Here is a 16,339-nt window from a genome sequence, read left to right on the forward strand (position 1 = left end):
AAATATTGATTTACCGGATTTGAAAACGGCCGAGGATTATTACACCTTCGGCCACCTCAAGTTTATGGATTTTTTGTCTTGCTATCTTCTCCAAAAGCAATGGATTATCATAAGCAATTTATCAAAATTTATTATGAACAAAGTACCACCAGTGCTAGTAGTAGTTTGGGATGAGAGAAATGTTGTATGACGACAATGAGAGCACTGCCGCTTAGAAAACTATATTAATTTGTGACCAACCTATTGATCAGCATCTACCTGGATACCTTCCTCAACAACCAAAGCCATTATTTTAGCACTGAAGCACTTAAATTTATCGGAAAGAAAAATATACAAAAACATCGCCACTACTAATCTTTAACCACATATATGTAAGATGCTCTTTACTTGATTCAATGGTTAAGCAAGAGAATCAAAACTACAGAGACCACAGCAATCTATTATATCTAATGTTCTATGATAATTGTTCATCAATTCAAACATTTTGAAATTAAAAGGTTAAAAATAAAAAGGAAAAGAAAAAGAAAATCTCACATAGTTCCCTATTTGTACCCCCCCATCTTCAAAGTATTCAACAGATAATTTAGCAGGTTTTACTTTTTCATGAATTGATCTCCACAAAGAGACTGGCCTGAGGATGCAATCCTGCTTCCTCCAATGAAAGTGTGAGCTTGTCTTGTCCATAAACAACACGAGGGAAATTCGAGACAAGGCTGTAACTCTCTGCTTCTAAACAATCCAATGAATCAACGTAGTCATACAAAGTTTGAATTGTCGCTGTGCTCTTGAACCTCCTTCCCTTGCGTTCGCCATTTGGAAACCGTACCAAAACCTAAGCATTAAGATTGGGAAGGGACAAGAGGAAAATACAGATGTCATACAAACTATAGCATAAATAACTATTATACACTGTAACACAATGAAACAAAGTTAACAGCAGGAAATTATATATATAAATTACGGTTGAGCACGAGAGTGAAACTATGCAACCTGAGATATATTGACTAAAATCACGATATAGATGGGAATAGGAGAAATAAAATCTTAGATAGAGCTTAAGATACTATACCTGTGTAACATCAGGCCCCTTTTCAGGTTCTTCACCAAGAGATTGAGCTTTCTCTTGTCTTAGTTTAGCCAATGCAGCCTGTCTCTCTGCAGCTTCTTGTTCTGCTCTTTCTTGAGCTTCCTCTTCCTCCTTGTGCTTCCTCTCGGCTTCAGCAGCTTCCCTTGCAAGGCGCTCCTCTTCTTCTCTCCTCTGCCGTTCCCTAGCCTGGTCATATATACAGCATTAATCCACTAGAACTAAAGAGCTAGTTCTTTCAAAATAATGGCCTCTCTAGTCTCTACAAGAGAAGTGGAGGACCAGACACCAAATGGCATAATATGAAAGGCCAACTGTAAAACAAGGCTTACTTGATCAGCTTCAAGTGCAGCCCTGTATGCAGCATCTTGCTCCTCTCTTAAGCGCATGTTGTTTCGTCTTTCTTCTGCCTCAAGCCTGGCAGCAACAAGAACCGGAGAACTTTCTTCAAGCACTCTCTGTAGTATCGCAAGCATCTCCTCAGGGGATTTGGGACCTTCAATCTGAATGAAAAAGAATAGAATAACCAAAAGTTTGGTAATCAGAAACTGAGAATAATTTTCTCAACACCTGACAGCTGACATATCATTTTAGTAAACGAATACGGAATGCAGTAACAATATTGAATTTACTAATGGAATTGACGTAGAGAACTTAAACACCCAACAGAACAAGTTAACAGCCTTATCTTACGAGGTGGGTTTAGCTAGCATTGAATGACCAAAAATTACTTCATATTTAAAGGGAACCTTCATCTAGTAAACAAAAACTCCCGCTATATAAAGGGGGGAAAATACTTCACTAACAAAGTATTAATCATGGTGATTGATGAGACTGACTGATCTAGCAATTATCATTACTCATTTTTCGCTAATGAAGTTTTCTCAACTAATAGCATCATACAAAGAAGTCTTCGGTTCAATTGCTGCTGCCAGTACTTCATTGGTTAGTCATCTATATACCAATATGGCCGGCACTCCCTCCAAAAAACTTTCTTTTTACCAATTATTATGCATGAATGTACAACTTCTTTAAACAAAAATATGCTATTTGAAAGTGAACCAAACTTATATGGCAACTTCTGCATTCTTAAAACAAAATTCTCATTATGTATCTATTTGACTATCTCAGAACATTAGCAGCAAAGAGTGTCTGGACAAATGGAAAAATTCACGGTGAGAGGTTAGATCCACCAAGATAGTGGAGGAATCTAAGAAATGAGTTACTGGAGGTTCTTGAGAGCTGAGAACAGATTGACGAAACAGTTGCGCCAGAAGGGCGAAGTCGTTTGGCTAACCCAAACTCCTGAACAAAGGCAAGGGTAGTATGGGGAAGTGCAATAATGACAGCAGATGGTCATTAGGGATGAGGATGTGAAGCTGAACGAACAACGGCACAGAGAAGAAACGAATTTCCACGTGAACAAGATATGAGAAGTGCAAGACATGCCAGCAACAGCCATGTGCAAATTGCAAGAATCACCAAGATCTTGTGTGCCAGCTGCAGGGCAGCTTTATTTTTTTACGGTATTCCAGTTCACCCCATCTGAGAATCCATATACACTTTGATAGTCTTAATTGGAGTGATTTGCCGAATGAATAGGCAGAGTTCTAAATCACTCTTAGGTTCTAAGTCCGCTGCAGATAAAGGCATTAGTCGGCAGTAGGTCAAACCCAAACCAACCTGCCCATATTGTTCACCCAGGGAGAGAAGGCTTCCATTGCAGCCTAAACCCGTTACACAAACACTATTACTGTGGGTTCTCATTCGTACTCCTTAGTGATGGAGAAAGACTGGAAACACTAGGAGGGGGATGGCTTAAGGCATCCTACATCTGAAATCTGTGGATGAGGAATGACAGGACCAAAAGGTTCCTACAACCGATTCAGACACTTAAAGAATTGTGTCATATGACTTGGTTGGGAAGCTACAGTCACAACCAGCGGTAACTTGGTATCCCACTGACGAGGTGATGAACATTGAATACAAATTCAGGAATGTGTACAATAACTTAAATGAATCTTCCCAATCTAGTAGTAGTACAAGACAACTTCTTACTCAACTAGGGAAGACAGACAATGGGTAAACTAGAGCTAACATCAGAAGATTTGGTCACTGAAGTTACGGTGGGTAGCAACAGTATATAAGAAGGGGAATGCTGTTTGGGACTGTTTCTTCCTTGATGGCTATAATCAGTCCAGGAAAATCATGGAGAAGGTTACTATATAAATTATGAAAGATGACCACAACAGAAGGCAAAAAGTCTGCACAGGGAGAGGTGTAAAGAAGGTACTGATGGAATTTCAATAAATTGTTCCGGGAACTCGGGAAACTGCCTACTAAAAGACAGCATGATTGTACAATTAAATAAAAGGAGAAAGAAAAGGTCGCAAACAGGGTTCTACCGTTCTAATAGTCAACCTCATTTTCCAGGTTAACTAGTCCTGGCTAAAGTCCATATTCCAAATTGTCATTATATGGCATTAAACTTGTTATCATTTATATTCTTTATTAAAAGAAATTCAAAGTCTTGATTACATTTGCAAGTAAGCCAGAGTTTCCCCATCTCCCACCAGTTTTCCAAGACAAGAAATTCAATGAGATTTAAGTGATGAACATCATCAGACTTGTTTCTTTAATTTTACCAAGGTAAGTATATTATGCGACGAAGATTGCCACTGAAAAACCTAGCATATCTTCATCTTGGATACAGTTCCCATGTTTTCCCTAGCCAATCACCAACCTGTCCTTCAAGAAATACTAACCAGTAATCACACTCACATCTAGGGTAGCTAACCGGCTAAACAAAATCCTTTACTACACCATACAACAATAAAATGCCAATTTGATGTGATACATGTACATTACTAATAACATTACAACAACTGCATAAATCTAAAATCTCAAGGCAAAGCATCCCAATAAAACCACATGCATCAATCTTAAACACTGATCTCACGCAAACGCAACAATATCTTTCTTCTCCAACAAGTCTCCAATTCAGCACATCACTAATTAACAATTCATCATTAAAACAAAACACTCAGATTTACCTGTTGAAGAAGGGCGATCCTCTGATTGGTGGCAGCCATAACCACGGCACAGAACGGAAACCTAGATGCCTTCAAGCTGTTACTCATCTTGAACCCTTCGCTGGAGCGGATGCACCCTCCCCACGCCACGAAATTCTCGTTGACGAAAGCTGAGAGCGCCTCTGAGCAAAGCGTCCTCTGGCAAAACGACGGCGTATCGGGGTGATCCGGAGAATGCAAGTAAACGAACAGCAGCTTGAACTCGTTCCTCGACCTCTGCAGCGCGTCCATGAACCCTTCCCCGACGAAATTGGGCCTGCTATTGGGCCCGCCGTACTCCCTCTCGAACTCAGCGACAAAATCCATCGCCTCCACGGCCGCCACCGACACTGAGACCAGCGGCGTCGAAGGCGAAGGAGAGGATTCACCTCCGCCGCCGATTCCAATGAATCCAAGGGAGTAGGAGAGGACACCACCGGCAGCCCAGAGGCCAAAGCCAATTGCGCCGGATATTAACCCTAGACTGCCGGAGATCACGGAGACAGGCAATTTGATGAGCTTCCATGCCAATCCGGGAAGAGGAGGAAGAGGGAACGGGGGCGGGGGCTCGGAATCAGATAATTGGGATGAAGCGGTGTCGTTTTGGCGGTGAAGGGATGGTACTGCTGATAATGAAGGTGAGGCAGGTGGTGATTGGTTGGCGATGTTAGAGGAAGAGGTGAAGGAGGAGATGGCGAGTTCAAGGTCCCAGCCGTGTGCGGCGAGGATTTCGGTGCAGAGGTCGGGGTCTTGGAGGCCAGTTATGGCTTGGAAGTATGCCAGTTTGTCTGCTACGTCCGCCATTGATTCTTCTTCTGATTCTGAGCTCTTTGTTTTTGTTGTTTTGTTTCTCACCCGACCCAAAAGCTATATCGGTGCTCCGATCAGTGACGAAATTGAAGATGTGTTTCTTCTGCGTCTACCCCCTTCGCTATTATGATTTTGGAAGATATCTATCCTTTTGTTTTCCTGTCTTACTGTTCAGTAATCAGTAGTAAGACAATTAATTAGTTAACGGCGAATGTTTACCCTTTTTATAATAACTTATTATTATGGGCCTGCTCCAGTTGAGTTTGACGCTCTACACTCTAAAGTGAGGCTAGGTTCAGGAGTCAGGACTTTCTAGTTAGAAAAAATATAGAAACCAATTATACTTTTAGCCAACTTGAATAGCTTTTCAAAATTTTTTATTTTCAACTTTAAAAAATTTTTATTTTTATCTTTATCTTAATTTTATTTTTATCTTTATAGTAATAGTAATAGTAACAGTAATAGGGAGTTCTTATATTAACATGGCGCTCATACGTTGAGTTTGCTAATTTATTTACTTAGGTGTCGTCCTAAAAATTTTTAGAATTTTATTTATAAATAATAAATTATAACTTATTATTTACTTAGATTATTACCTTTTAAATTTTAAGTTATTTGCTTAGGTTGTTACTTTTTAAATTTAAGTTATTTACTTAAGTTCTTTTGTTCAGATGATTATTTTTTTAATTTTAACTTAATTGTCTAGGTTGTTATTTTTTAAATTTTAAGTTATTTACAAATTATTTTTTTAAATCATAAATTATTCTTATTTACTTAAGTTGTTACTTTTTTTATTTTAAGTTATTTTCTCAGAAATTAAAATTTTTAAAAAATTAATTTAAATTTATTTTAATTCAAATTTATTGCTAAGCTAATAAGTTCACATAATTATTGTGATTTATAACTAAGTGCAGATTAATTTTTACATAATAACGATAATAATAAATAATTATTCAATTAGTTTTGTTAGTTGTTAGAATATTTATTTTAAATTCAAATCAAAGTTAATTAGGCTTCAGAAAATTCTAACTATGAGCCAACTATAAAAGTACGAATTAGAGATACATAACACCATGCCTCCCTTGCTTAGTACAATTAATTGCTTCTTTTAAAATTTTTCTATCTTTTAATAATGGTGGTTCGTATTCACAAAATTGTTGAGATCAATTCTGCGGCTTATAATTTGTATGTATGTATACGAGTGATAAGATTATGGACACTACCGAGTTGTGTAAATTCTCTATTGTCATACTTAATTGAGATGGTTTGGATTAATGAAGACGTGAGTTTTTTACCACTTTTTTAAATAATATTAAATTTATATTATTGATATTTTAAATGTGTTTATTTACCTCATGTTAACTGTTCTTTGATTTTTGTTTATCAATTTTAGAGAGAAAAAATACATGCCTCAGTTAAAAAGGCTCTTGTGTCTCGATTCGTGAATTTGCTAAGAGAAGGAATGGAGTATCAAATAACATTTTGGTGTTGGTCGTAATGTAGGTAACTTTAAGATTACACATCATAAGTATGTAGTGAATTTAAGCTAACATACCGATGTGCAAAGACTTTGCTTACAACTGCTGATGACCCTCTTTCTCATTTAGTAGATATTGCTTATCCAGATTTGTTGCAAAACATGTCAGATTACAGGTATTTTTAAAGTAGGACAATTCTTGCACCTACGCTTGAGAGTGTCAAGCAGGTAAATGATTTCATCTTGACAATCTTCCCAGAGATGGAAAAGAAATATCTAAGTTCTAACACAATAACCTGATGAGAATGAAGATGTACAACAAGAGTGATTCATACTAGAGTTTCTGAGTGAAATCAAATACTCGGAGCTACCCAAGCACAAGTTAACTTGGAAGCCAAGAGTTGCTGTAATACTACTGCGAAACATAGACCAGACTTTAGGTTTATGTAACGGGACAATGTTAATAGTTAACGAACTTTGTAACAACATAATTGGAGTGACGATAGTAACTGTTAGAAATATTGGCGACAAAGTGTACATTTCGAGAATGAACTTGGTACCTTCAGATTCGGGATTGCCATTTATGTTTCAACGGAGACAATTTTCATTAAAAGTGTGCTTGGTAATGACCATCAACAAGAGTCTGGGTCAATCATTATCGCATGTAGGGCTTTACTTGCCAAAATCAGTTTTCACCCATGGACAACTTTACGTTGCTTTGTCAAGAGTTAAGAGTCACAGTGGACTCAAGTTTCTAATTTTGGACCAAGACGACAATCTAGAGTCATCAACAATAAATGTCGTATTCAAAAAAATTTTTAATAATATTTAGGTAAGAAAAATATTATTTTTATTTTAATAACATGTTATGATTTACACTTTTGTATAAATATTTACTGTAAATATAACTAATTTATCTATAACTTTGCTTTCAGATTTGGGATGAAATGCGTAATAAGAAACACAACATTATATGCTAATTGCTTTTTTAATGAGGTTAGTAAGGTACTAGGTTGTCGATAAATTTTCATTATCCTTTTGATATAAACTTTAGTGTAAAATTGGCATGCTACTATTACACTTATATATATTTTTATTTTTCAGGTCTCTTTTCTTATGGTTTAAGAATATTATAGACTTCAAACTGTTCCGTTTGCATTTTACTTTGAACAAAGATAAACTAGCATATTTAGTATGTTTGTTATATAATGACGATGATAGTGTTATATTAAACTCAAAAAATTTATGATTATAAAATTTTATTTTACCAACCATGTCAAATTTAAATGAAAGTCCGTGCATCGCATGGGTTTAACACTAGTAATAATATAAATGGGGAGCTCTTATGCTGACGTGGCATTCATACGTTGAGTTTGGGCATTTATTTTCTTAGGTGTCGTCCCTAGAAACTTTTAGAATTTTATTTATAAATTATAAATTATAACTTATTATTTGCTTAAGTTGTTACCTTTTAAATTTTAAGTTATTTGTTTAAGTGTCATCACTAGAAATTTTTAAAATTTTATTTATAAATTATAAATTATTATTTATTTAGATTGTTATTCTTTAAATTTAAGTTATTTACTTTGGTTTTTATTTTTTAAATTTTAAGTTATTTACAAATTACTCTTTTAAATCATAAATTATTATTATTTGCTTAAGTTGTTACTTTTTTATTTTAAATTATTAGCTCGTAAATTAAAATTTTCAAAAAAATTAATTTAAATTTATTTTAATTCAAATTTATTCCTAAGCTAATAAGTTCACATTGTTATTGTGATTTATAGCTAAGTGCGGATTAATTTTCACGTAATAACGATAAAAATTAATAATTATTCAATTAGTTTTCGTGTAACAATAATAATTTTGTATTATTATTATTTACTTAAGCAGTTACTTTTTAATTTTAAGTTAGTTACTCATAAATTAAAATTTTTGAAAAGATTAATTTAAATTTATTTTATTAAATTTGTTCCTAAGCCAATAAGTTCACGTAATTATTGTGATTTATAACAATGTGCATATTAGTTTTCACGTAATAATGATAATAATTAATAATTATTCAATTAGTTTTCGTGTAACAATAATAATTTAGTTTGCATTATATAATCTTTTAGTTAGATGTTAGGATTTTTATTTTAAATTCATATCAAAGTCAATTAGGTTTCAAAAAATCATAACTATGAGTCAATTATAAAAGTACAAATTAGAGATGCATAATACCATACCTCCCTTGCTTAGTACAATTAATTGCTTCTTTTAAAATTTTTCAATCTTTTAACCAAGGTTTAGAAAATCGGACCGGTCATCAAACCGCTCTAGCTACGGGTTCACTGGTTTACTAGTTTACTGGTTTACTGGTCCAACCGGTTCAACTGATAGTTCAACCGGAAGAACCGTTTCAGAATAAAATAATAAATAAATTATAAATAAACATCATAAAATATAATTATAGTATAAATCTTAAATATCTTCCAAATTTAAAATACTATATGAAATGTCAACCAAATCTATATGATTTTATCAAAATACAAAGTTAAATAGTGAAAAGAGCAATGGTGCAAACAGCAATAGTACAACTAGAAATAATCATTAATCGCTCCTAAATTAATTTAAAACAGTAGCATAACAAATAATCACCCTTAAATTAATTTAAAACAACAGCATAACAAAATCACAAATCTCAAATCACTTATCACAAATTCAAAATTCAAAACACGCAATGCCATAAATCCATAACAAAACAGCAGCATAAGTGCATAACAAGTTAACAACAGCAGCTTAACAAGTCACTAATCAGTAATCACAAATTCCAAACTCAAATCAGCAACATTGATCAAACTAAATTTATACCAGCTACCTTCAATTTATTTTTGTATTTTGCAACCCCTTGTTCTGTATTGCAATTTTGCTTCCTTCCACTTGATCAAATTAGATGTATTGAATCCAATTGCCAACCCTTCATCCAATGGCATAGCCCCTTTAACTGAAAGCAACAATTTGGTGCAGCCCCACTTGTCCATTAATGTCTCCCATTTTCATATATATATATATATACACACACACACACACACAGAATATATTATTATGTTAAACCATACACTGTTAAACTAGAGGCAGAGGGTTGCATATTCAGCTTGACAAAAATGTCGGAGCTTTCATTTCCACTAACCTAAAAAATTCAACCTCAAATCCCTGAAAATAGAGTAACACAGACTCAACTTTTCACTAACCTCAAATCAGTAAATCAGTAATCACACATTCCAAATTCAAATCAGCAGCATTACAAAAGACCCAAGAAATCACAAATCACAAATTCAACTTCAAATCCCTGAAACAGAGTAACACAGTCTCAACTTTCCACTAACCTCAAATCAGTAAATTTGTAATCACAAATTTCAAACTCAAATTAGCAGCATTACAAAAATTATAAAATAGAAACCAGCAACCAACAACCAAAAATTACAAAACAGCAATTACAAAGTTAAAAACATAACTGAAATTACAAAGAGCTTCCATCATGGAAAAACTCCAATCACTCTGATTTTCACAATAGTAATAGCAATAACAACAAGCAACAGCATCAGATTCTGCAATCAATCATCCAAAAACTAAATCAAATCAATTGTATAGTAAATTAATTGCAAGAACCCTCCATATGAAAAATCAAATTCGAGAAAAAACCACACAAATTAAAACAACCAACAAATCAGTGCACCCAAGCAGCTTGCAGAACAATGCACAAAAATCAAAGTAGTATATGAAACGAGAGAGTACATAACTCACAGGAGACGTAGTAGACAAGCCAGCCAAGCACCAAAACATCTTGAATTCTCAGAGGAGGAGAAAGAAAGAATCGGATCAAGCAGGGCGCAGAAACCCTAGCACCTCAGGTTCCCAAATCGAATAAAAAACGGGGGAAACCCTAGAATCGGGAATAGCGGCGACAAGACGACGGCGTGCAGGACGAAGACGATGGAGGATGGATGCCAAGCGAGGAAAAAAACGAGAGCGAAGTGCAAACAGGGGGTTGAGAAGAACCACGGTTAGGAACAAAAGAGAGAGGGAGCACAAGTTGTGGGTTTAGGACAGGGGGAAGAAGGAAGACGCGGAGGCACCGACAACCACGACGACGGCGGCAGAACCGGGCATAACAAGTTAGAGAAAGTTTGGGATTTGTTTCTTCAGAGAATGGCTTTGAAGGAGGGGGTAGGTTTGGGGAAAGAGGGAGAGTGTCACATGTTTGTGGGCGAGGTGGGGAGCGTTCCTTTTTTTTTTTCTAAAATTAAAGAACCGGCCAGTTTTTGGTCCGGTCCAATCGACCGGTTCCTCGCCGGTCCAGTGATTTTCAAACGGTTTTTAGATTTGCGGTTTTAGACCCCAGACCTGATCATTTTTGTTGCCGGTTCCCAGTTGAACCGGTTTGACCGGCCGGTCCGGTCCGGTTTTCAGAACCATGCTTTTAACAATGGTGGTTCGTATTCACAAAATTTCTTAGATCAATTTTGCGGTTTATAATTTGTGTGTACGTATACGAGTGATAAGGTTATGGATACTACCGAGTTACGAAAATTCTCCATTGTCATACACAATTGAGATGGTTTGGCTCAATGAAGACGTGAGTTTTCTATCACTTTTATAAATAATATTAAATTTATATTATTGATATTTCAAATATGTTTATTTACCTCATTTTAACTGTTCTTTGATTTTTGTTTATCAATTCTAGGAATAAAAAATACATGCCTCAATTAAGAAGACTCTTGTATCTCGATTCTTGAATTTGCTAAGAGAACAAATGGCGTATCGAATAACATATTTTGGTGTCGGTCGTAATGTAAGTAACTTTAAGATTACCCATAATGAGTATGTGGTGAATTTAAACTAACGTACCGATGTTCCCAGACTTTGCTTATTATAACTGTTGATGACCCTCTTTCTCATTTGGTAGACTTTGCTTATCCAAATTTATTGTAAAATATGTTAGATTACATGTATTTCCAAAATAGGGCAATTCTTGTACCTATGCTTGAGAGTGTTGAGTAGGTAAATAATTTTGCCTTGACAATCTTCTCAGAAATGAACAAGAAGTATCTAAGCTCTGACATATGTCAAGCTGATGAGAATGAAGATATACAACAAGAGTGGTTCATATCAGAGTTTCTATGTGAAATCAAATTTTCGGAACTACCCAACCACAAGTTGACTTTGAAGCCAGGAGTCGCTGTAATACTTCTGCGAAATATAGACCAGACTTTAGGTTTATGCAACGGGACAAGGTTAATAGTTAACGAACTTGGCAACAACGTAATTGGAGCGACGGTAGTAACCGGTAGAAATATTGGTGACAAAGTGTATATTTCGAGAATGAACTTGGTCTTTTCAAATTCGGGATTGCCATTTAAGTTCCAACGGAGACAATTTCCATTAACAGTGTACTTTGTAATGACCATCAACAAGAATCAGGGTAAATCATTCTCGCATGTAGGGCTATACTTTCCAAAATTAGTGCTCACCCATGGATAATATTACGTTACTTTGTCAAGAATTAAGAGTCACAGTGGCCTCAAGGTTCTAATTTTGGATGAAGACGGCAATCTAAAGTCATCAACAACAAATGTCGTGTTCAAAGAAGTTTTTAATAATATTTAGGTAAGAAAAATATTATTTTTATTTTAATAACGTGTTATGATTTACACTTTTGTATAAATATTTACCGTAGATATAACTAATATATCTATAATTATGCTTTTAGACTTGAGATGAAATGTGTAACGGGGAGCACAACATTATATGCCAATTGCTTTCTGATGAGCGGATAATTTATACACTTTTTTGCATTGTTTTTACATAGTTTTCAGTATAATTTAGTTAGTTTTTAGTATATTTTTATTAGTTTTTAAATAAAAATCACATTTCTGGACTTTACTATGAGTTTGTGTGTTTTTCTGTGATTTCAGGTATTTTCTGGCTGAAATTGAGGGACTTGAGCAAAAATCAGATTCAGAGGTTGAAGAAGGACTGCAGATGCTGCTGGATTCTGACCTCCCTGCACTCAAAGTGGATTTTCTGGAGCTACAGAAATTCAAATGCTGCGCTCTTAATTGCATTGGAAAGTAGACATCCAGGGCTTTCCAGCAATATATAATAGTCTATACTTTACTCGAGTTTAGATGACGGAAACTGGCGTTCAACGCCAGTTCCATGCTGCATTTTGGAGTTAAATGCCAGAAACAGGTTGCAAATTGGAGTTAAATGCCAGAAACAGGTTACAAACTGGCGTTCAACTCCAAGAGAAGTCTCTACACATGTAAAGCTCAATGCTCAGCCCAAGCACACACCAAGTGGGCCCCAAAAGTGGATTTCTGCATCATTTACTCATTTCTGTAAACCCTAGTAACTAGTTTAGCAGAAATAGGACTTTTTACTATTATATTTACATCTTTGGATCATCTTTGGATCATCTTGGGATTATCTTTTGATCCTTTGATCATGTTTAGGGGGCTGGCCTCTCGGCCATGCCTGGACCTTCATCACTTATGTATTTTCAACGGTATATTTTCTACACACCATAGATTAAGGTGTGGAGCTCTGCTGTTCCTCATGGATTAATACAAAGTACTATTGTTTTTCTATTCAATTCAAGCTTATTCCAATTCTAAGATATTCATTCGCACCTCAATATGAATGTGATGATCGTGACAGTCATCATCATTCCCAACCTATGAACGCATGCCTGACAACCACTTCCGTTCTACCTTAGATTGAATGAGTATCTCTGGGATTCCTTAATCAGAATCTTCGTGGTATAAGTTAGAATCCATGGACGGCCATTCTTGAGATCCAAGAAGTCTAAATCTTGTCTGTGGTATTTCGAGTAGGATCTGGGAAGGGATGGCTGCGACGAGCTTCAAACTCGCGAGTGCTGGGCATAGTGACAGACGCAAAAGGATCAATGGATCCTATTCCAGTATGATCGAGAACCGACAGATGATTAGCCATGCAGTGACAGCGCATTGGACCATTTTCACTGAGAGGACAGGATGTAGCCATTGACAACGGTGATGCCTAACATACAGCTTGCCATAGAAAGGAGTATGAATGATTGGATGAAGACAACAGGAAAGCAGAGATTCAGGAGGAACGAAAGCATCTTCATACGCTTATCTGAAATTCTCACCAATGAATTACATAAGTATCTCTATCTTTAAATTTACGTTTTATTTATCTTTTAATTATTAAACCTCCATAACCATATGAATCTGCCTGACTGAGATTTGCAAGATGACCAAAGCTTGCTTCAAGCCGACAATCTCCGTGGGATCGACCCTTACTCACGTAAGGTTTATTACTTGGACGACCCAGTGCACTTGCTGGTTAGTTGTGCGAAGTTGTGACAAAGAACTAAGATTATGAACGTGCGTATTGAGTTTTTAGCGCCGTTACCAAGGAATGGAACCGTCACGATTTCTACGCACCAAGTTTTTGGCGCCGTTGCTGGGGATTGTTCGAGTTTGGACAACTGACAGTTCATCCTGTTGCTCAGATTAGGTAATTTTATTTTAATTTTAAGCTTTTTGTTTTTATTAATTTTATTTTCAAAAAAAAAAATTTATTTTCAAAAATAAATTATTCTATGTTCTTCAGAATTTTTAAGAAGGAATTCTAGAGTTTCATGAGATATGTTGAATCCTGGTTGGCTATTAAGCCATGTCTAATCTTTTGGACCGAGGTTTCACTTATCCTTAAGAGAAGAGCTTCTTTATCTTCCTCAGCAATTTAGCTGTTGTATGTAATGATTTGCTAAAGCTTGGCTGGGCATTGGCCATGTCTAGTATTTTGGACCGGAGCTTTCACTGAAAGCTTGGCTGGCTAGTAAGCCATGTCTAATTCCTGGACTGGAGCTTTAGACTAACATTGCATGATTCCTGGAATTCTCATTAGAAATTTTGAAATCCTTATTTTTCTTTTTCCAAATGATTTTTGAAAAATACCAAAAAAAATTTTAATAAAATCATAAAATCAAAAAAATAATTTGATGTTTCTTGTTTAAGTCTTGTGTCAAGTTTTAAGTTTGGTGTCAATTGCATGTTTTTAAAATTAGTGCATTTTTCGAAAACTCATGCATGTGTTCTTCATGATCTTCAAGTTGTTCTTGACAAGTCTTCTTGTTTGATCTTCATATTTTCTTGTTTTGTGTCTTTTCTTGTTTTTCATATGCATTTTCAATTTCTTAGTGTCTAAATATTAAAAATTTCTAAGTTTGGTGTCTTGCATGTTTTCTTTTATTGAAAATTTTTCAAAATACATACTTGATGTTCATCATGATCTTCAAAGTGTTCTTGGTGTTCATCTTTGCATTCAAAGTGTTCTTGCATATTTTTCTTGTTTTGATTCATAATTTTCATGTTTTGAGTCTTTTTGATGTTTTTCTCTTTCATCATTAAAAATTCAAAAATAAAAAAATATCTTTCCCTTTTTCTTCTCATCAAATTCGAAAATTTGAGTCGACTTTTTTAAAACTTTTTAAAATTTAGTTGTTTCTTATGAGTCAAATCAAATTTTTAATTTAAAAATTCTATCTTTTTCAAATCTTTTCAAAAAAAAAAAAAAATTCAAATCTTTCTCGTTTTTTTATGATTTTCAAAAATTTCAAAATGATTTTCAAAAATCTTTTTCATATTTTTGTTTCATATTTTCGAAATTAATGCTGACAATTAATGTGATTGACTCAAAATTTTTAAGTTTGTTACTTGCCTAGTAAGAAAGGTTCAATCTTTAAACTCTAGAATCATATCTTTTTAGTTTCTTGTTAGTCAAGTAATCAACTTTGATTTCAAAAATAAAATCTTTTTAAATTTCTTTTTCAAATCTTTTTCAAATTAAGTTTCAATTATATCTTTTTCAAAATTAATTTCAAAATCTTTTCTAACTTCTTTTCTAACCTCTTATCTTTTCAAAAATTGATTTTCAAATCTTTTTCAAACTAATCCTATCTTTTTGTTTGATTCTTATCTTTTTTCAAAATTACCTAACTAATTCTATCTCTAATTTTCGAAAATCACCTTCATCTTTTTCAAAATTCCTTTTTAAATTAACTAATTGTTTTAAATTTAATTTAATTTGATTTAATTTTTCCTTTCTTAATTTTCGCATTTTTAATTTTAATTCTAATTTAAAAACAAAAATACTTTTATTTTATTTTATCTAATTTTCGAAAATTCTTCTCCCTCACCTCCTTCTATTTATTTATTTATTTACTAACACCCCTCTTCATCTAAGAATTCGAACCTACTCCTCACCCTTGTATTTGGATTCTTCTTCTTCTATTCATATCTTCTTCTACTCACATAAAAGAATCTCTATACTGTGACATAGAGGATTTCATATTTTCTGTTCTCTTCTTTTTCATATGAGTAGGAACAAGGACAAGAACATTCTTGTTGAAGCTGATCCTGAACCTGAAAGAACTCTAAAGAGGAAGCTAAGGGAAGCTAAAGCACAACTCTCTGGAGAAAATCTGACAGAAATTTTCGAAAAAGAAGGAGACATGGCCGAAAATAACAACAATGCAAGGAAGATGCTTGGTGACTTTACTGCACCTAATTCCAATTTACATGGAAGAAGCATCTCAATCCCTGCCATTGGAGCAAACAATTTTGAGCTGAAACCTCAATTAGTTTCTCTGATGCAACAGAATTGTAAGTTTCATGGACTTCCATCAGAAGATCCTTTTCAGTTCTTAACTGAATTCTTGCAGATCTGTGATACTGTTAAGACCAATGGGGTTAATCTCGAGGTCTACAGGCTTATGCTTTTCCCATTTGCTGTAAGAGACAGAGCTAGAATATGGTTGGATTCTCAACCTAAAGACAGCCTGAACTCTTGGGATAAGCT

At 34.6% G+C, this 16,339-nt stretch overlaps 1 protein-coding gene across 1 annotated transcript; it reads right to left on the reverse strand.

The window, feature by feature from the left end:
* Window positions 1–290: 290 nt before the first annotated feature.
* Window positions 291–5,180, reverse strand: LOC107618520 (UBX domain-containing protein). The gene is made up of 4 exons (XM_016320614.3): window positions 4,138–5,180; window positions 1,417–1,587; window positions 1,070–1,273; window positions 291–832 (listed from the first exon to the last, which is right to left on the reverse strand). Exons 1-4 carry the CDS (start codon window positions 4,957–4,959, stop codon window positions 602–604), a joined length of 1,428 nt encoding a protein of 475 aa, XP_016176100.1. The 5' UTR covers window positions 4,960–5,180; the 3' UTR covers window positions 291–601.
* Between the last annotated feature and the right edge of the window lie 11,159 nt (window positions 5,181–16,339).

The sequence above is a fragment of the Arachis ipaensis genome, chromosome B9 (genome assembly GCF_059453495.1).
Source record: "Arachis ipaensis isolate K30076 ecotype BB chromosome B9, ASM5945349v1, whole genome shotgun sequence".
In the NCBI taxonomy this organism is placed as follows: domain Eukaryota; kingdom Viridiplantae; phylum Streptophyta; class Magnoliopsida; order Fabales; family Fabaceae; genus Arachis; species Arachis ipaensis.

What these genes read in the sequence shown, in the direction of transcription:
- LOC107618520 (XM_016320614.3), bottom strand. Translation starts at nt 4,959, where the DNA reads ATGGCGGACGTAGCAGACAAACTGGCATACTTCCAAGCCATAACTGGC. An exon ending in GGATCGCCCTTCTTCAACAG is followed by an intron (nt 1,588 to 4,137) that starts GTAAATCTGAGT and finishes TTTTTCATTCAG; the next exon opens with ATTGAAGGTCCCAAATCCCC. An exon ending in CTGCACTTGAAGCTGATCAA is followed by an intron (nt 1,274 to 1,416) that starts GTAAGCCTTGTT and finishes ATATATGACCAG; the next exon opens with GCTAGGGAACGGCAGAGGAG.